This window comes from Dicentrarchus labrax, unplaced genomic scaffold (assembly GCF_905237075.1).
Source record: "Dicentrarchus labrax unplaced genomic scaffold, dlabrax2021, whole genome shotgun sequence".
Lineage (NCBI taxonomy): Eukaryota > Metazoa > Chordata > Actinopteri > Moronidae > Dicentrarchus > Dicentrarchus labrax.
Genome location: NW_026136718.1, coordinates 1337501 through 1360000, shown reverse-complemented (window position 1 = coordinate 1360000; position 22500 = coordinate 1337501). Strand labels below are relative to the sequence as shown.

General features: G+C 37.9%; 2 protein-coding genes across 3 annotated transcripts in view; one reads left to right on the top strand and one right to left on the bottom strand.

The window, feature by feature from the left end:
* orc1 (origin recognition complex, subunit 1) overlaps positions 1 to 817 on the bottom strand; it is a 9680-nt gene extending 8863 nt beyond the window's left edge. Inside the window, exon 1 of one of the 2 annotated variants that reach the window (XM_051375592.1) lies at positions 586 to 817. In XM_051375592.1, coding sequence (XP_051231552.1) covers positions 586 to 680 — 95 coding nt within the window. In that variant the 5' untranslated portion in view covers positions 681 to 817. The remainder of the gene's footprint in view (positions 1 to 585) is intronic. The other variant, XM_051375593.1, reaches the window with a different exon arrangement.
* LOC127350631 (protein NLRC5-like) overlaps positions 1 to 22500 on the top strand; it is a 151624-nt gene that overhangs the window by 81410 nt on the left and 47714 nt on the right. The gene's annotated exons all lie outside the window — the stretch shown is intronic.

Here is a 22500-nt window from a genome sequence, read left to right as displayed (position 1 = left end):
TACAGATATAGATTAAATAGAAATCAATAACTCATCAGGAGTTAAATATTAAAGTATATTAAAGTATATTAAAGTATATTAAAGTATATTAAAGTATATTAAAGCCTTTTAAAGTGAAACTCACCGATATTCGTATGTTTTTAGAGTTAAATATTAAAGTATATTAAAGTATATTAAAGCCTTTAGATGTGAAACTCACCGATATTCGTATGTTTTTAGAGATAAATATTAAAGTATATTAAAGTATATTAAAGCCTTTTAAAGTGAAACTCACCGATATTCGTATGTTTTTAGAGTTAAATATTAAAGTATATTAAAGTATATTAAAGCCTTTTAAAGTGAAACTCACCGATATTCGTATGTTTTTAGAGTTAAATATTAAAGTATATTAAAGTATATTAAAGCCTTTAGATGTGAAACTCACCGATATTCGTATGTTTTTTAGAGATAAATATTAAAGTATATTAAAGTATATTAAAGCCTTTTAAAGTGAAACTCACCGATATTCGTATGTTTTTAGAGATAAATATTAAAGTATATTAAAGTATATTAAAGTATATTAAAGCCTTTTAAAGTGAAACTCACCGATATTCGTATGTTTTCAGCTTCCTGTTGAAGCTCAGCGGTTCTCCCAGCCACCGGTACGATCTGCGCACTCTCAGTCTGCTCGAGTACTTCATCCTCTGCCTGCACGAGCTCGGATCGATCGATAATCAATACAGGAATCAGACTTAAATCCCGATCTGAAACCGTTAATCAATCAAACACAAACAGTCAGACGGACAAACGAGCCGAGCGACATTTCCCGCGAAAACCGCTCCCGTTCAACCCCTCCGCCTCTACGTCACAGCATATGACTTCCGGCTCTTTTGAATGGGCGGGAAGGCTGTCAATCATTTTCATCCGGCCAATCAGAGGCTTACTATTAAACCTGGAGGTTGCTTTTACGTGAAGCACCTGAATGCAGCTCAGTTTTAGAAAGGAGTGATAGATGATAAAGAGTTCAACAGAAATCAAACTGTTGGAGGAAGAGAAGAGACAGAAGCAGCCAGTGAAGGTGAGTTTGATTACAGAGTGAATTGTTATATTTTTCTTTATCTTATTGATTATTGCGTCATTCTTTGTAATAATCTATAAACTTACTATAAACACCACAATCTTTAAACTCTACTATTTATTTAATTTCTGTCAGCACTTATGTTTACATTTACATTTACTTTGTGATTATATCTTTAAGGCTCTTATCATATCTTCTATTTTCCATTTTTATTTCACTATATGTATATATTGTGTTATATACTGCATATAGGTACTATTCTTTAACGTTGTTAAAGTGGGGATCAATAAAGTATTTATGATTATTGATTAGTGTTATATTGATTATTTGTTGGTGCAACTTTCCTCTGTTTTTAGTTAAATTTCTGTCTGTGCAATAACAGGTTCAGTTTATATTCATTATAATAATAATAATAACAATAATAATAATAATGATAATAATAATAATAATAATAATAATAATAAGACAGTAGGTGATTCAGATTTTCAGATTTAGAACTTTTGTGAAATCAGTTAAAAATATAAAAGATGATGTTACAACAAACTCAAGATGTTCTCAAACCGAAGCATGGTGCATTCAGGTGGGTGTGTTAAGTAGAAGAAACCTGCAATCTGTTCATCTTCACAGTCCATTGGACACAGGAATAAGATAAAATAAAATATTCCTTTATTGATCACCCTAGGAGAAATTCAGAACACAGACACAGCAGCAGAGAATAGTAGTTCAAAAGAAAATGAGGAAGCTGGCAGTTATGAGTAATACACATAGACTGAAGGGGGGGGGTGGCGGGGGGGGGTACTTTTTCCTCCCTGAGCTGCCCCGAAAAAGCACGATGGCTCTTTACGAGAAATTTGCATTTGATGAGCATTAAAGTGGCAGATTTTTAAATGGAATTTGGTCTGTAGATTCCCAGAGATTTAAAAGAATAACACTGAGAGTTTAAGCTGCTTCTGTCTGACTGAAACTTTCATTAGTTCCTGCACCAACTGGCCTTTTAAATCATTTAATAAGAATAAACATTGTGTTTGGGGTTGAAAACAACTGTACATGTTGTACACTGTGTGATGTGACGTCTTTTATGTGCCAGAGAGAGAAACTGAAAGTTCTGAAAACATTTTCTATTTTTAAATCATCAAATTTGCAGCAGCTCTGTTCACATTTAAGATCTGCACTGTAATGCAGAAACACAACATAATGCTTCTGGTTCTGATTCAGTATGACTGCTCTGACTCATAAACCACCAACAATGTGCATGTTTGAAATGTTATGGAAGAAGCCGCTCACATCCTCAGCAGAGTTACTAATAATGAAAGTAGAATAATGACTTCATAGTGTTTTTTCTGTTGTACTACAGCAGTTCAGGGTTTATTGTGTATTCTCTCCTTTGTCTGACCTCTGACCCCGGACTGCAGGCCCTGCTGTCTGTCTCTGTGTGAGCATCAACAGATATAAAGGTAGTGTAAATGTAACCTGAGGCCTTATTACATCTGTATTTCTTATTGTTTCCTGTGTGAGCAGACGAGTCATTAACACTTTAAATGTTGTTATTTGAGCTTCTGGGACACATTTATTTCCCTTCCTGACCATTACAGATGTGTGTACGTTATTTCACACGTATCTCGTTGGTTCAGTCTCTCTGACCCAGTGAGTCCGAACCCAGATCCTGGATCCTCCAGCGGGTCCATCAGGCTCTGAGTCATCTGTCTCTCTCTGTCTCTCTCCAGATGTCCCTCAGTTGTCTCCGGGCTTCTGACCCAAACGTCAGCGTTGTGGATGTTCTGTACTACCAGAACCGGGACCATGAGAACCTGTATGAGGGGAGCGGTGCACCTCCACTCTGCTCCTCCTCCCCCCCGCCTCCCCCCTCCGGCTGCATGGTCTGTTCCAACCGGTCCGTCCTCGTCGTTTGCTCCGAGCTGCAGCAGGATGAGGAGCTGGTGATGGAGGGAGCGGGTCGACACATCGCCATTACAGCGAGTGGTGGGAGCTTCATTTATACATTATATTATTATTATTATTTTATTATTATATTATTATTTATACATTATATTATTATTATTATTATTATTTATATATTATATTATTATATTATTATTATTATTATATTATTATTTATACATTATATTATTATTTTATTATTATTATTTATACATTATATTATTATTATTATTTATATATTATATTATTATTATTATATTATTATATTATTATTTATACATTATATTATTATTATTATTTATATATTATATTATTATATTATTATTTATACATTATTATTATTGTTATTGTTTATAAATTATTATCATTATTTATTATGTATACATTTTTATTATTATTATTACTATTACTGAAATTAAACTGATTATCTAAGTGTTCACACTGCTTCCTCCCTTCCTCCCTCCCTCCCTCCTCCCTCCCTCTCCCTGCAGAGTGTCCCAGACTCCTTTCTGAAGGTGAGTTTGATGTATTGATCAGTTAAAGGTTATTGATCAGCAGTTCTACCTGCTCACTGTAATGTGGCTCCTCCTTCCTTTTTCTTTCTTTCAGTCATAAATAAAAATGCTGACTCATCTGGAGACCAGCAGGGTGAGCAGGAGCACGCAAGTTTCACAAACTATTTCAAAAGATCTTTTTTTATCATCAGTTTGGTTTTAATTGGTTTTAAGACACTGCTCTGTCTGACAGCTGATTGGTGGCCGCTCCTCCTCGTCTTCCTCATCCTCTTCATCGTCTTGGTGGCTTCCTACAAACTCTGGAAATGTAGAAGACAATGAAGAAGCAGAGGGTAAATGTGTGTGTGTGTGTGTGTGTGTGAGACACTGAGGAGGATCTATAGTCTGAATATAATGTTCACATGTGATATCAGAATCATTGTCTGGTGTTCACAGAGTGCAGACCGCAGCCGACTCCAACCAGCTGAACCCTGTCGCTGTCCAACTTTAATTCAGATCATCAAATATATGAAATTAAAATGCTTCTTGCTTTTAACCTGTTATTGTTTCATTATTACAACTTATTGTGAATTGTTCATCACATTCACTCCTTCTGTATCACTGGGGATCCAACAGTGGAAATCAAACTCAATGATCATTAACCGTGTGAATAAAAGTCCTCCACAGGTGAGTTCAGGTGTAACAGCAGGTAAACACAGACGTTACCATGGATACTGGAAACACTCTGATACACTAAATGGAACTGAGCCTTAATCATCGTTGGTAACACCTTTATAATTATTGATGCATTAATGTGTTTAATGCTGCTGTTAATTAGGTCGTCCAGCTCCCAATTAAGGGTTGCCATGGCGATGGTCTCCTGGGCTTCATTTCATTGAGATTTTATCTGAGATTCACTAAAAGTAAATTGTCTAATAGAATAAAAGTGTCAGGGAGCAGAAATACGAGGTATTAATCAAAAATACAGAATAGAGACAGAAATGTATAAAAAGGGAAACAATCTGCTCACAATTCATCCAAATAACTTCCTGCAGTTACTTTCAATATAAGATGAAATATCAATAAATATGTGACATAACAGACATTGAATCCATCATTGAGGTCCAGTTCAGGGTCAGTGTGAGTTTATTAAAGCACTGTGGTGAACTTACAGACAGAATGTAAATGGTAGTGAGCAGACGGTACATGATTACTATCAGGACCCAAAGGCAGTAAAAACAGCATTTATATAGAATATTAATATATAGCAGTGGCAGTAGAAAATAACTGAATATAAAGTTAACTAGAGAAAGAAGCAGCATAATAAACAGTATTGCACAAAGTTCTTTACATTGCATTGACCTGATAACGATCCAACTCCATTAACCGGACTAACCTCCCGACTCTGTGCAACCTGGACCACATTCATTCATTCTTAAGGACTCGTCAGATTTTAAGAGAGGAGAGAATTTAAAGGCACGTTGAGGTTTAAAAGATAGATTAACACTAAAAGAGAAAGAACGTCGTCTTTCATGATGTCTCAGGCGATCCGTCTTTGTCCAGAGTCCCGTTGTCCACTCTGTAAACAAAGCAGAGTTTCATGTTCACAATAAATCCTAATAAACAACATTTTATTCCTCTTGTTGGGAGTCACATTAATATGTGGAGGCTCTAAAGGAGCTTCAGTCTGCTGGCAGCGATTACATCACGGATCAATAAATGTGCTGATTATCAACGTTCACACAGACTACAGTTACACCGACCTGCTGAACCGCTGGCGTCCCTGACAGCAGCAGAAATACACCACCAGGGAGAGGATGATGAAGATGAAGAGGAGGATGAGGGCAACAGGCAGCAGCCACTGTAGAGCGTCTGTGAGAGACAGACAGACAGACAGACAGATGGCAGTGAGACAGGAGGCACAAAAACAACCAAAAGGTTCAATAAACAGTCAATTTATGATCCGTAATCTTTTCATCTGACAGAAACTGTGAAAGCTAAAGGACGCTCACCCTCAGAGGGAAGTTCTGGACCAACTGTAAAGAGACAGACAGTTAAACTCACAACCACAGACAATCTGATATTATTATTATTATTATTATTACTACAACTGCCATTTAACTACTACATTAATATAAATACATCATTCAGTTGTTTCAGGAAGGAATAATGTCCATTATCAGGAACACTGACACAAGATAAACATCCTGGTGTTTACACACAGCGGCTACCGAGCGGTTTAGTGGAGTAACGTTATAGCGAGCTGGTTTAAAGGCCAGTGATCTGTATCTGCGCCCACTCTGTGCTCTGATGTGTGATGGCGTTGCTGTTGAGACGTTGGGAATAGGGAGATCAATAACTCTGGATTTCTGGAGGCAGGTAACAGTTGTTCTGAACTGAGCAGAGACACTCACCATCAGAGGGAAGTTCTGGACAACCTGTAGAGAAACCAACAACCACAGAGGACGACAGTCAATCTGCTGCTCCAATCTTACAGAACTATTATTATTATTATTATTATTATTATTATTATAGTGACTTCATATCTCAGATCAATGATAACAGTAACATTTCAAACTGTATCAGGATGAACTGAGCAGCAATCTGTGATCTTCTCACCGCTCTTGAAGATCTCGACCTGCTGAGTTTCGGTCTGCATCGCCAGTTTCACGCCATCTGACAGCGTGCGGCACACGGCGTACACCCTGTCCTCCAGACACACAATGCACTGGGAGTCAGGAGGGGGGGAGGGACAGGGAGAGAGGCCCTGGCTGGTTCTGATCCAGAGGTTATCTTCATCATTGTTCAGGTCAAACAGCAGGGAGGCGTTCTCTGCAGCTGGATCGGAGGAAGTGTAGCAGTCCATCCTGAGGGATCAGTGGGAAACATTAACTGTGCACAAGAGTTCAAACACACTGATTACAGAATAAAGACCTTATTGAACTGTTAACTATATGAACACTGAACGATGAGCAACTCTATACAATACACAGAAAACTAACTGAACATTAAAAAGGGGATCTAATTGGTGAAACGCGAGTTTACTTTTATTAAGTATTAAGAGGAAACGCAATATAATAGTAACATGGTCACACAGGATCTGGTATTCTGGTAGTTTCAATAGAATTGTGTCTTTATTTTAATATATTATTATTATTATGGGGTTGTTTGATATAGAAACACCTACAAGAGTGGTCCAATCACAGGCTGAGGCCTGTCACTGATCGCTGGGTCTGTTTTAAGCCTTTAGTTTACACTGGAGCCTTATTTAACTATTCTTATTGTATTTTAATGTATTTATATCCTCTTCACTTTCCTCAGCAGAGCAGCATGTTAATATTATATTCAACCAGAGATCAGACAGCAGACATTCAGAGAACCAGCATTTTAAAAGCATCTGACTTCTTACAAATAATCACAATGTCGTTATTTCAGTATAACTTTGATCTGTTTGACTTTAACTCACAGCAACATCTAATCTAACGCTACTTCATGCAGACTTTATTAGTCAGCTGTAAGTTCATTAAACAACAATAGGTAGTAACAGGTAGTAAACATGGCGTCGTTAATGGCGCCGGATACTAACGGTAATTTAAACGGTTGTTTGGACTTTTAGCAGCTTGTTTCTGCTCCCTGGGTTAGAGAAGATCACATTAATTAAAGTTAAATATTAATATCACATATATTAGCACCTACTGTCGGTGGATTTTACAGGAAGCAGAAGAAGAGACCGAGAGTGAGAACGCCGGGAGGAAGAGGAATAGGAGGAAGAGGAAGAGGAGGAGGAGGAGGAAGAGGAGGAGGAAGAGGAGGAGGGTGCGTTATCGTCCATTATCTTATGAAGCTGACCTAAAGCTGAACTAATAATCAGAGTTAATACGTACAGTAGTGGATGGGGTAGCTGGAGGTCTGTTAATGGAGCGGGTCCCCGTTAACTCTCCGCCAATCACAGGTAGGAAGGTATATGACTGACAGGGTTCTGAGCCTATCACACACACGGACTGACATCCTGGAAAACACAGGGACTACGATAACACAGACCGTTTCAGTTTAATCCAGTCTGTTAAAGTTCTGTTAAAGTTCTGTTAACGTTCTGTTACCGTTCTGTTACCGTTCTGTTAACGTTCTGTTACCGTTCTGTTACCGTTCTGTTAACGTTCTGTTAAAGTTCTGTTAGAGAGAGTGTGTGTGTGTGTGAGAGAGACGAACGAACAACTTTTAAAATGCTCGTTTTCTGAATGGAGTTTGGTTGATGGGGCCTTTAAGAACTTAGTTTATTGTAAAGTAATATATAGATCTATATATATAGATCTCTATATATATATATACATATATAGAGAGAGAGATATAGATCTCTATATATATATATATATAGATATATAGATCTATCTATAGTATAAAATGTTAATAACGTTATTATAACGGAGCTCCGAGCAGAAGATGGCGGTAATGCACCGGAAGTCTGAACGCCAACTGCCGTAGAAGAAGAACAGGAAGGGAAAGAATAAAAAGAGCGGGCGGGCCTTGGGTGCGCGCGCAGGCGGGCGGGCCTTGGGTGCGCGCGCAGGCGGGCGGCCGTTTGATGCGCAGTGAGGTTCTGCTATGAGTGGGGGAGGGGAGACCTGCGCACCATCGATGCGCACTATCGATGTTATAAAGCCAAAAGTTAAAAATAAATCCACTTTTTCAATGTGAAACGCTCCGATCACAAGTGGATTAACTAATAACTAACTAATATTATATATTGTATATTATATTATTACAGTAAGAACCGTACAGAGACAGTCCCGGTTCCTCATAACGAGGCGTGTGACTCATCAACCACAGAAAACTAATTGGAACGCGGCCAACTGCCAGACTGTACCAACTGCCAGGAAACAGTTGAATTCCTCTTTAATGTAATCTAAATATATATGTTGGCTCTTCTATCAGCAGCAGATGTTTAAACAGGTTCATTAATAGATTAGTTTAACCCGTTAATGAACCTGTTTATGGTGTATATATATTGAATCTGAGAGTAATAAAATGATGGAGGAGAAACGTGATGGAAACAATATATTTACTCACCAGCAATGATGGAAGTTGAAGCGCCATCTTTCCCCCTATGTCGTTCTTCTCTCTCATATTCAACCATCCCATAATAACACCGTGTTTCAGGCAGCTTCAATGTGAAGAAGAGCAACAACTGTTATATCGTCCTACTTCCATTTAAAACGAGTCATTAATCCGCTTAAAACCTCCTGAAACCGACAGCAGCAGCGAGGAGAGCGAAACACCGACATCTTGTTTAAAGATTATAAAGAATAAAATAATTTATATTGTTTAAATGAGGAACTTTTTGTTTTTCGTCACTGAGGGCAGACTGATCTGCCCTCAGTGACGTTTTACCTGATAAAGCCCTAGTCTAAAACTGAGCTGCGTTCAGGTGCTTCACGTAAAAACCCCTCTCCACTTGTAACTACGGTTCCCAGCGACCTCCAGGTTTAATCCCCGATGAGGAAACAGAGTTTAATAAAAGCTCTCACACATCCAACCTGCTGCTTGATGGATCAGAAAGAGTCTGAGCAGAGAGATGAAGCTCTGGATGCGTTACAGCCGCCACAGTCCTTTAGTTTAAGGTCACAGAAAGCAGATCTTTGTGGATCTCAGTGACCACCAACTAAAACCAAGACAGCATAGAAAGACCTTCCCACTGCAGCTGCAGGTTCATCCAGTCTGACTCTAATGGGAAACAGAGATATTACTCTGGTATTAATATTTCTCTCATAAAAAGATGAGAGCACAATGTCCGAGTGTAAAGGAGACAGTGAACGTATCACAGGAGGAGGATAACAAGAAGTCAGTGCTTATTAGTCACTAACACCTCCTCCTCCTCCTCCTCTCAGCTTCCTATATAAACGCTGCAGCAACACTCACAGACTCTCAGTTTCAGGAAGCACAGAGACACAGCTTCACACCATGAACTGATTATTAAACTAAACCAACATTTCCTCTCTCTCTCTCTGGAATATTAACAGGATTATTTTCAGCCACATTAACGTAACAAAGAGAGACTGAAGGAGACTGTTTGTGCTTCATGTTGGATTCCAACAGAGGACAAAAACACACACACACACACACACACACACACACACACACACACACACACACACACACACACACACACACACACACACACACATATATAATGAGGACATGAACAGGATTAATCTGACTCAAAAGGTCTGATCACATTATCTATCTGTTATTATTACCAATATAACAATAATAATAATCAATACTGATCCAAAATACAACCATTTAAAGTGGTTTTAATCCTCAGAGATTAAAAGTTATTGTTTAATATTGTTTTAAAATGTTGGTTTAGTTTAATAATCAGTTCATGGTGTGAAGCTGTGTCTCTGTGCTTCCTGAAACTGAGAGTCTGTGAGTGTCACTGTGGCTTTTATACAGACATGAGAACTACTGACTCCTCCTCCTGTGATACGTTCACTGTCTCCTTTACACTCGGACATTGTGCTCTCATCTTTTTATGAGAGAAATATTAATACCAGAGTAATATCTCTGTTTCCCATTAGAGTCAGACTGGATGAACCTGCAGCTGCAGTGGGAAGGTCTTTCTATGCTGTCTTGGTTTTAGTTGGTGGTCACTGAGATCCACAAAGATCTGCTTTCTGTGACCTTAAACTAAAGGACTGTGGCTGCTGTAACGCATCCAGAGCTTCATCTCTCTGCTCAGACTCTTTCTGATCCATCAAGCAGCAGGTTGGATGTGTGAGAGCTTTTATTAAACTCTGTTTCCTCATCGGGGATTAAACCTGGAGGTTGCTGGGAACCGTAGTTACAAGTGGAAACGGGTTTTTACGTGAAGCACTTGAAGGAAGCAGACTGTCTGTGACATCAGGTTGCAGTGGATAAAGGGAACAGGAGCAACTTTAATGTGTGTGCATGAAAATTAGTTTTCTTCAACTTGAAGATAAGACAGAATCAACCTGCTGTCCAGTGAAGGTGAGTTTATTACAGACTGAATTGTTTGAAAGTGGATGTTTTTCTTTATCTTATTATAAGATAAGATGTTCCTTTATTGATCCCCTGAGGAGAAATTCAGATTGATACAGCAGCAACAGGACAAAGTAGTGCAAAAGAGAGCAAATGTTACAAACTATAATAGAAAATATCAGATTATAAATGAAGTATATACACTGTGTGCAATATTAAAGTAGGAATGGTTGCAAATATATGAGCAGCTTAACTGAAACTAAACTGTACATGTGGAAATTAAATATAAATAGTGATAAAAGTTTGTGTTGTAGGTTGGAGTTTAAACCGGTCTTAGTATTTTCAGTCACAGCCTCATTATTATTGATTATTGTGTCATTCTTTGTAATTATCTATAACTTCTACAAACACCACAATCTTTAAACTCTACTGTTTATTTAATTTCTGTTTCAGCAATACGTTGGAATATATTAACACTTGTGTTTAGATTCACTTGTACTTTGTAAATAGGCTCCTATTATCTTATTATATCTTTAAGGCTCTTATTGTTTTTAAAAGCAAAATGTTCCAGTGTAAAGGGAGCAGAGAATGGATCAGGAGGGTGAAAGGAGGGAAAAAGGGAGAGGAGGAGGAGGAGGAGTCACTGCAGGAAGAGTATCTCACCAGACCTCCTCCTCCTGTATAAAAGCCACAGTGACACTCACAGACTCTCAGTATCAGGAAGCACAGAGACACAGCTTCACACCATGAACTGATTATTAAACTAAACCAACATTTCCTCTCTCTCTCTCTGGAATATTAACAGGATTATTTTCAGCCACATTAACGTAACAAAGAGAGACTGAAGGAGACTGTTTGTGCTTCATGTTGGATTCCAACAGAGGACAAAAACTCACACACACACACACACACACACACACACACACACACACACACACACACACACACACACACACACACACACACACACACACACACACACACACACACACACACACACACACACACACACACACACACACACACACACACACACACACACACACACACACACACACACACACACACACACACACACACACACACACACACACACACATATATAATGAGGACATGAACAGCATTAACCTCAAAAGGTCTGATCACATTATCTATCTGTTATTATTACCAATATAACAATAATAATAATCAATACTGATCCAAAATACAACCATTTAAAGTGGTTTTAATCCTCAGAGATTAAAAGTTATTGTTTAATATTGTTTTAAAATGTTGGTTTAGTTTAATAATCAGTTCATGGTGTGAAGCTGTGTCTCTGTGCTTCCTGATACTGACTGAGAGTCTGTGAGTGTCACTGCAGCTTTTATATAGACAACAGCAGAACTACTGACTCCTCCTGTGATACGTTCACTGTCAGTGTGGAGACGTCCCAATGATCTTCAGTATCTTCCTTCAAATAATAATAATTAATAATAATAATAATTAATAGTAATAATACTAATAAATAAAGAAGACAAAATAAAATTAAGCAGATTGTTTTTTACTTTACCAACATGTTAGTTCATTATTAGCCTTACAACATGCTAAACTATGAGTGAGGATATTATTAATATTATTGGATATCAGTTATTGATCACATTACAGACAGTAGAGAGTAAGGAAGCTCTGATCACTGCGTCTATTTAATGTTTATACTTAGAATATGTTATAAATGATGTGTTAACAGCCTGTTGTTGGTTATTAACAGTGTTTCCTACAGACAGTTATTCTGGTGTTCTGTTTATTATCATTATATTATTATTATTATTATTGTTTATAACGTATCTGTTTCTCTGACTGTTAATAGATCAATCAAATCAATGGACACCCTCTGCTACAACTCCTCTGACCCGGTGGCAGTGAACGCCACCGTGCTGTTTGATTTTGACATCGACAACATGAATCTGTGGACCAGAGCTGATCCCACTGTCCCCCTCCCTCCCTGTCCCTCCTCCTCTCCCCCCGGTGATGCCCAGTGCACCGTGTGCCGCGACCACATCGTCTTCGCCGTGTGCCGAAAGCTGGCAGACGGCGTGAAAATGACGATGGAGGCCGGAACACAGCAGGTCACAGTCCTCCAGAGCGGTAAGCAGCTCCTCATACAGTTTCCTCCAACAAGAACAACTCCCATAAACTTTAAGCTACTTGTTTAACACCTGTTGGACAAACACTGATGATGGACTGACCATGACCTCTTGTTGTTTTACAGAATGCCCCACAATGCTCTCTGATGGTAGGTCTCATGGTATTTTTTATTTCTTCTCAGTTTCATGGTCAGACATTCTGAAATTCAGCCACTAGATGTCGCACTGGAGCATCTCAGATCATAACGATGGGCGCTACGACTCACCAGACTCCATTCATAAAACCAGCAATTTTACCTGGCAGATAATCATAGAAACACAATTTAAACTGAGAGTAAATAAAAATCACTAAAACTATCGTTGTCTCTTCAACAATCACCATCTCAGGTTGTTATTGTCAGTGTCTGACAGCATTATGGAAAGGATCCCTACAGAGATAGACCTTTAGTTTAACCACAAACAGCCGTAATATCACTATCACTCTCCACCAGACTCCAGAGACACAAACACTCATTTTACCTTCAGATCATCAGAACTTCATTAAAGTGGACAGAAACAGAATAAAACTCATTAAAAGCGTCTCTGTTAGTGTTTCCAATCCTCATTCACAGACGTAGATGATAAACAGCAGTTTCAGTCGGAGCAGACCGGCTTTGTACAGCTCCTTATTATTATTATTATTATTATTATTATTATTATTATTATTATTATAAAATATTATTATCGACCAAACCAGCCAGCAGAATATGAAACAATGAACTATTCTGATCACTTTTACTTGAAATCTGTCTTTATATTTAATTACTTCATCCAGACCTTTTTGTCTCACACAGGACAGCTGCACAGTGCTCTCCTCTTCCTCTTCCTCATCCTCTTCCTCATCCTCCTCCTCTTCATCGGGGGGGTTGGTGGCTGTGTACTCTGGAGACGCTCAATGTGGGTGTTTTTAAGTTTCTGTCAAAACTGTTCACATGTAGCCTTTTATGGATCATTAGTATTGATTATCATCAGAATATTGGTGTTTAGGGGGACGATCTTTATTCAATCTGGGGACCCAGAAACAGACAGAACCAGATGTGAGTCAACCAAACACATCTTAACTGCAGAGGGGATGAAGAGTCCGGTCGCTACGATTCAACAAGGAATAATATTCTCCTCTTTTTGTGCAGTAATGTCAGTTTATCTGACAGCAGCAGGACATTAACTGACCTCCACCTGAACGTCTAATTCAACCTTTATTTGACTTTATTTTATGGATATTTTATCTTCAGCACTAACAACAGAGAACAGACAGTGAAGCTGTGTGTATATAACTTATATGTTATAACTTGTGTTTGTGCTCTCATCGTCTCATTATTGTTTAAACTTTGTGTTTGCAGGTCCAACCAGCAGTCGGAGCGCCGCACTGACGCTCATCCTGAGACGGCTTACAATAAGTGTGTTTGACCTCTGTTACGAACTAATGCTGTCAAAATCTGCCAAAAGAAGATTATTATCCGTAAATGTAAGAACTCATAGCTCTCTTTATAGCTACAGCGCTTCAGCTTAGGCAATGAGACACTGCTGAATGTTTACATTTTTCAAAATAAAGGAAAATAAATCAAAAACGTACCGGATCATGAATTTTGTGTACCGTTATACCCTTAATATATGTATATATACACTGAATATATAAGTTAGAAGGAGCTAAATGTAGTTTATCACTTAAATAAAATGCAATGGAGAGCTGCTGTAGACCCACAAAGGTCCTCTAGAACAATCAATGTTTCACTCAGACTTTCTCAGGAGTTTGCAGAACATCTGGAAGCACAATAAATATGATAAACTGTAATTTTAATGAAAATAAAACCACAATTATTCCTACTACAGCTCCCATGAGTCTTTGCTGACCAGTTAGTAATGTGTAGTAGGGTAAACTCAGGTGTTACCAATGATAATTAAGGCTCAGTTACATTTAGTGTATCAGAGTGTTTCCAGTGAACCGACAGGTACAACAGTGGAACTGAACCTGGATCAGTATCCGTGGTAACGTCTGTGTTTACCTGCTTTTACACCTGAACACACCTGTGGAGGACTTTTATTCACATAGTTTATTTGAACTAATTCAGTTTTATTTCCACTGTTGGATCCACATTGACACAGAAGGAGTGAGACTGACTGATGAACGGATGAACAATTCAAAATAAGTTGTAATAATGAAACAATAACAAAAAGGTTAAAAGTATGAAGCATTTAAATTTCATATATATGATGATATGAATTAAACGGCTGCAGTCTGTGAACACATGAGAGCTGCAGCGTCAACCAGCTGCTGATGAAAACATGATCTCTGCTGATGAACCTGCATCTGACAGCTGGACATATTTAGGACATTAAATATTCATGTGAACAGTCCAAGTTAAAGCTGCTTCTGCATTAAAAGTGCTGGTCCTGGTTATGATATCATGCAAACAGAATCACACATTGATTTTTGAGACGTTTACTTTTAAAGGAGACCACCCAGACAGCCATTTGAAATCATTTATTTAACAATTAAAGCCATATAGATAAACTACAAGCAATATAATTTTATTGCCATTAAGCCAACAAAGAATGCACATTTCTATAATTGTACATAAAAAGCAACTGATATCTTCATTTTATAATCAGGTCCAATATATTAAATAAAAAATAAAAAAACAATAAACGTTGCTGTGATCCAGTGTGTAACATTGAGGAGGATCAATTGGTAGAAATATAATATTCCTTGGTATATTTTCATTAGTTTATCACCTGAAAATAAGAATCTGTGTGTTTGTTACTTTAGAAAGAGACGTTTTTATCTACAGAGGGAGCGGGTCCTCTTCTGGTGGCTGAAACCGCCATGTTGACCCGACCATGTTTCTACAGTAGCCCAGAACGGACAATCCACTAAATCCTACACACTGGTCCTTTAAGTAGCACAAACTGAAACCCATTCCCACATTTTAAACATAATTTGACATAAAACATGTAGATTTTACCACCAATAAAACAAAATAAAAAGCCCAATGAATCAAAGAATACACAATGATACTAAACAGGAAATAAAAGGGGAACAAACAGCTTTGGTCTGTGAGATCCTCCAGAAGAGGATAAACTTTCATTTGAGTCTTAATATCACACATTGACCTCGTGAATATCTGACTCTTATTAATAATTATAATTATTATTATTATTATTATTATAAATGAATCTCCCAACTTCCACAGTTGAAGATCAATATCACTATCAGCATGAGCTCTGACGGCGTACAAGCACATCAGATGACCTGATAGAAAGTCTTCATTTTTATCTTTTCCCTTATCTATCAACCACGATCTTTTCTTTTTTTGGTCACTTGGATTATTTATCCCAATGTGACCTCTGACCTTTGACCTCCATTATAATTGGAGGCTGGTGATGACATTTGGGATTCGAAGCAGTCGTGGAGCTGAAAGCCCTGATACACCAAGCCGACCATCGGTTACTGGGGACCAATTATCAAAACTCTAAATTATTGATCAAACACTTAAAATAAGATTATTTTGTATGTAACTGGGAGATTGATGAACGTATTATTCCTCCATTTGACGCGGAGTCGAACTCGGCGGTGGCGGAAATGTACGTACTCTATAGGCCTCGACGGCGCCCCCTAAAGAGCAGGAACCTGCTGCACCTTTCACCCATATGCATGAAAATCGTTGCACACGTATTTCATGTCCTGACGTACAATAAAGCCTCCCAGACCCAACAGGAAGTCGGCCAGTTAGAATTTATTGGTCATTTTTGGCGATTTGCGCAGATTCTACTTTTATTAACTCCTCTTGTTGATCGGATCGACCTCAAATGTGACCAATACACTGGAAAGACCATCACAATGAGTTATCAAAAGTTTTCATCAAAAGGGGGCGTCGTATGATAAGAATTTAGCTACTGACACTTATATTTATACAGTGTTGTGTGTTGGTACAGTGGTTAATCTAATTAAAATTAAATGATGTGCTAAATGCTAAAACTACCCAATGACGGTCGGGGTTAGGGTTGGGGTTGGGGGGGTTAATACCGGTGCTTTCAATACTTTTGACACGGTACCGGTGTCTAAACGGTGCACAAAATTATGTTTGGCAATGTTAAAGAACGTTAAGAAAACCCAACAATATTACTCAAATGACGTAATAAGTAAATAACATAGTCCTCATCAACGATTTCTAAACGGTAAAACACACTTTAGACCGTTTAACTCGCCATTTTAGCCGTGTTTAAGGTAGCTACTAGCTAACGGTAGGCTGTTCTTGTTCAGTTGTCTCACAACAGAGAAATAAACTATAATCCGTTCTTTGAGGTCAGCTTGGTGTGTCAGGGCACCGAATCTGGACAAGACCTTCAGTAGAGATCCTTAAACAAGCTTCTCCAAACAACGGTGAAGCTTTAACCAGACCAGCTCCTTTATGACCAGACAATATTCCTTTTTCAATACAAGATTAAAGTCTGGAAACACGATTCTGCAACAAGGCCTGTTCCCAGTCTCAGAAATATCTGAAACTGGTTTTGTTGGATAGTTTGGGAGAAATCTGCACAGACGGTATATTTAATAACCGTCTGCAGGATCCAAGAGGAGCGGCTAATTGGATGTGTAACACACATACCTTTGAGAGGAAAGTGTGACTTTCACATAACAATGCACACTCGCTCTTGGTGAATATGGTCAGCTCTACTATATATAGAAAAAGAAATAGAATAATAGGGGAAGGGACTAATTGGGAGGAGAAGTTGCCTAGGGGAAGTGAGAGCTTGAGTAGGTTGACGTTTTCTGTCTTTCATATGATAGTTTGACCTTTAAACCCGACTCTTTCATCAGTCTTTGTCCTCTTCTGAAATAGACAACCTTAGTTTCTGCTTTATTACGCAGATGACACACAGCTCTATGTTTCTAATGACACAAAAGAACTGAAACAAGTAAACAGACTTTGTAACGGTTTTCAGGGTTTTCAAAACACACAACTGCGTAGCGTCCAATCGCACAACAAAATATCATTTCATACTTCAGTGAAACAATCAACAGCAGTAGAGGAAGTAAATCTACGCAGAGCTTCAATGAACTTTCTCAAGTGACCCTTCCAAAGTCCGGCCTCTAAGTGCCGTTACTTATTAAGGTATATCAATGTTAGCAAAATGCTCGCCAACAAGCAAGTTAATCTACATCACTTGTTAGGTTAACTGGCAAGTTAGCCTTCAAATGCTACCTAACTGGCTAGCTAATCCACATTAATGATTAGTTAGCCAATTACATCGAAGAACGCGCAACCGTCAGTTCAAAACCAAGCAGAAGTTAGCAAATGGGAGCAACCAGTTATGGAGCTACTATTACTGCTAGATAGCAAAAGCAAACTAAGTTGCAGAGCTTACAGCATTTTATTTCTTTGGTATTTCCTGAGATTTAAACTACGAATGAGCCTGAGACCTTCTGAAAGCGGCTTTCCTCAGACCACCAGGTTACTCATTAAAAAAAGATTTAAATATTAAATTATATAACAAAGAAAATCTGGTTCCAAAAGCACCATTTAAACCGTATATAAAATTTCCTTTTTTAAACCTTTTTTTTTTAACAAACATTGGTCTTATACAAAAGTATATTTAGTTTTAAAATATAATATACTGTTATAATATCGTAATATAACCCATTTTCAATATTTCTATGAAATAATTTCTGTATATGTAACACACGTTACAAAGGGATATAAAAAAATAAATATTATTTTATTAATAATTAATAGATTTAAATTTATTTGATTTGATTTTTTTCCCCTCCATGATTAGACAATCAACACCTTAATCTGTTCATTTGCAGGAGTGTATGAAGTTGTCTTCACCGCAGATTGTGCCGTCCTTCGTTTGCATTTCCAGTACAGACCCAGGAAGAGGGAGACAACACCGACAACAACAGCGAAGATGATACCAAAGACAACCCACCCAAAGGTTGACTTGTCCATACATAGAGAGAGGCAGTATCAACATGTTGTTCACTGTAAGGAGACAAAGAGGAAAGAAGTAATAACATTATCACTGAGTTACTGGAGTTTATAGCAACATGGCACTACAGAGCAGTGGCTCCCAACCTGAGGGTCGGCAAAGCTTCATGTCCAGTTCTGAAGCCTCCTTTATTTTAAAAAACATTCATAGTGGGCCTATATACATCAGCATTTCATTCACTTCTGTAAAGGCCAAGCCTATTAAGTCTGAGTGATTGTTAAAAATGTTATTAAAAAAGACAGAATACAGACGGAGAATTGTTTCAAAAGTTCCCTAAACAGGAAATAATCTGCTCAAAATTCACCCAAATCAAAAAATCAATCAATCCAATGTTTGGGTTCATTGTACAGTTTCGAATATAATGTGAAATATCCATAAAATATGTCACTGAGATATAAAAGGAAGCAGGTTGGGAAACGCTGGTGCAGAGAGACAACGGTAGGATCTATAGAACATCTCAGGTGGACATTTTAGTTTTCCTATTGTTGTGTGTAAAGCGGTGTAATTCCTGTGATTCTGTTAGATTAATCAATTAATCAGGCTGTTTGAAACTACATATCTGTGAGTTTTTTTTAAAGTCTTCAGTAGGAACCAGTGACAGAAGTCTGAAAGCATTGAAAGGCATGTTATGTAATTCCCCTCCATTCGGATGAGGTCTGGCTGATCTCCACACACAAACTTTTTTACTTCAAGACCACTTCCTCTTTGTTGTTTTGTAGATAAATGAACGGTGAATGAACTGACAGAACATGAAGGCGTGTAGCTGCTGCGTAGAGACTAAAGCAAATATGACGGAAGATTCGGAAGAAGTAATCAAAAGTGTGAACAGAAGAATAAATTCTCAGAATAAAAACAACAAGAGGGGATTTCATCACAAACTTCTTGTCTGGTGATGAATGTACAGGAAACAGGGTACAGGGTGGGTGGAAAATCATAGTCATCATTTATCTCCAAGAAATTACATTTAAATTACAAACTACAAATAGGTTTTGCAGGAAACGTGCATACTGGATCACGTTTTATATTATCATGATGAATACATTTAGTTAATTTACTGCAAAAAAATCTTTGTATTCCTCAGTTCCCTTATTAAACAATGTATGACAAAAACATTCACAAAAACTCAATTTCTCTGTATTTTTATATAAAATCCAATCATTGTGTCTTCCTGTAAAACTAAATGTGACGTGTGCTTACGTCAATAATATCCTGACATGCAATCAGTCTTCTAATTTTAGTGACACAGAGCGAAGATTAAACTGTCCTTCGTCAGCCTCAGATGCTGCATTCAGTCATATTAAGTTTTTACAGGAAATATGTAAACTTGACATATTAAATGTTCCATTCTGCAACACTTGCAGTGATTAAAGCATTAATAAACTGTTTTATGGTTATGGCAGCACTTGTGTTAAGGTTTGGGGACGATGGTCTGGTCTGGGTTCAGCAGAACTCCACAGTGACACGTGATTACTGACATTTAACCACAACCACTTCCTAACCTTCACCAACCACAGACAGGAGTTTGTACTTCCTTATGTACTTAAATGTATTGCTTCATTCACCCAGAACAACCTCTAGTCCAAGCAGTGATTTAAAAAAAGAAATCACATGTGAGGGGTGTTTGAGGTAAAACTTCAATAAACTTACCGGAAGGAGGCGTTTTAATAGTGGTCAGGTTGGGTTGATCCCATTTGAGACGGCTGCAGTTTACTAGAAAACACAAAATAAATGGACGGTTGTTCATTTTTCTGTCATGTTGTTTTAATTAAAGGTTGCGTATGTAAAAAATAAAGCGTTTTATGGATTATTTTTATGTATTAATCACGGGTTATAAGGTAGCTTTGTTCCTCTGCCGCCTGTGGACTGATTTCTATGTGTCTCTCGGGAAAATTGGTTCTGCTGAAGCACAGAAAGAGGTTTCATATCTAATAACCTTTTGTTTTCAACTTTCTTTATAAGCTCTCACATGAGTCATATGTGTTCACATAACAGAAACATTTATGTTGTTCTTATCTTGCAGCACTCACCTCTGCATTCGACTTCCTCGAAGGACTAAAAAAAGAGAAGAATGATTTTAATGCCAGAGCTTTCCAAAGAAATTCAGGTGAAAACAACTACAGTGGAATATTGGTTCAATTTCAGTGAAACAGTCAGTAATAAGTCACTTTCTCAGTATTTCCTTTTGAAAAAAAGGTGGGAGGAACAATGAGTGCAAATACAGGGGTAACTTCATTTACTTTATTGGTCGACCAGAGAGGAGAGCATTGCGCCTGCATATAGAAACTATTTGATGCATATTCATCAGGTTGTTTACACTCTGGACTGTTCGTCTGACTGGTTAGACAGAAATCTGGGGAATCCCCTTCACGTTCCTGATATCATTGTTTAATACTTCCAGGCTCTCTGCACTGAATCTATACATGAAGCTGTTCCTCACCCTAAAACAGTCCCGTGCAAAGCGTATGTAGTCCTGGCAGTGCTTCAGGGTGATGGACCTGTTGGTCAGCTTCACGACGAGTTCTGGATGAAAAGTGGAGTCGTGGGCGAGCGATGTTTTCTGGAAGACAAACACAGATCGATGCATACATTTATTATTTGTTATCAGTTTTTGAACAGCACATCATTGGTCAGGTGGGGTTTTACATATTTCAACACATTGTCTTGAGAAAGATAATTGGAGTTGTGGGTAGTTTCCAGCTCCACACGACAGAGGCAGAGAGAGATTGCTCAATCTAAATGTTTTACACACCAGGAGCTGAAAAATGAAACCTAATTATCGGTCACATAGCAACAACTCACAACAACTGACTGACGTCCAAAAACCTCTCAACAGTCATTTTGTTTCAAAGGCTCCCTTTGTAAGAATCTGAGGCATTAAACATATTTTTTTGAAGTATTAATCACTTTTTATTGCCAATGAGTAAACAGGTTGTAACGTAACTTAAAAAATGTATAAATTAATAAAATAATTCTTTAAGCTTAATTAGCAGTCAGCTAATAAATAGCTTAATGAATAATGTTCAAAAATGTTAACGAATGGATCTTCGCTCTGTGTCGCTGAAAGATTGATTGGTGGGTGAATGTGACGATATTATTGGTTGAAATCTGTTCATGCTGATGTTAAGATGAAATTGTTTGTGTACTTTTTGTCATACATTGTTAAATAGGGGAATAATATAACTGAGATATGATAATCTTTCACTTCACCTGGATCCTCAGTAACAAACCCAGCTGTGGTGGAGTGTGCAGGACTTACGTTTATGTCCTCCCAGTTGGTGCTGCAGGGGGCTGAACTGGGTAGGGACAGCTGATACTGGACCGAACCATTGGACTGCATGGTGACGTTGCAGGTTAGATCGGACTGAGACTCAGCTGCAGCTGCAGGAAACATCAGCAGAAAACCTGAAAATCAACCAAAAACACATCACGAGTCACTCACACAATGACCTCTCTATAGTCAGTGTTTGTCCTTTCTGGGCTACTGTAGAAACATGTAGTTGTGTAGGTGTGAGTTGTTGTATTAATGTTTAAAATCACACATGATTTCTTTATCATTTTATTACATTTATTACAGCTACATTATAGCGAGCTGTAATCATCTTAATTATTGCTTTAGTCATCAGTTTGGACTCTGCCTTGAGGAAGGAAGTTAAAGTTATCACCTCGTATAATGATTGTGACACTTTCCAATAGGAAAGCTATAAAATGACTCTCTACAGTTACACTGTTAGAGTAGGACACAACATTTTGAATAGCTGTCTCTTTATGTAAATATGAAAACAAACGTGCATTAATTCCCTTATATTCAAGCAGAATTTAGAGGAAACTGGTCCAGTTTTAAGCTCTGTGAACGCTCAGA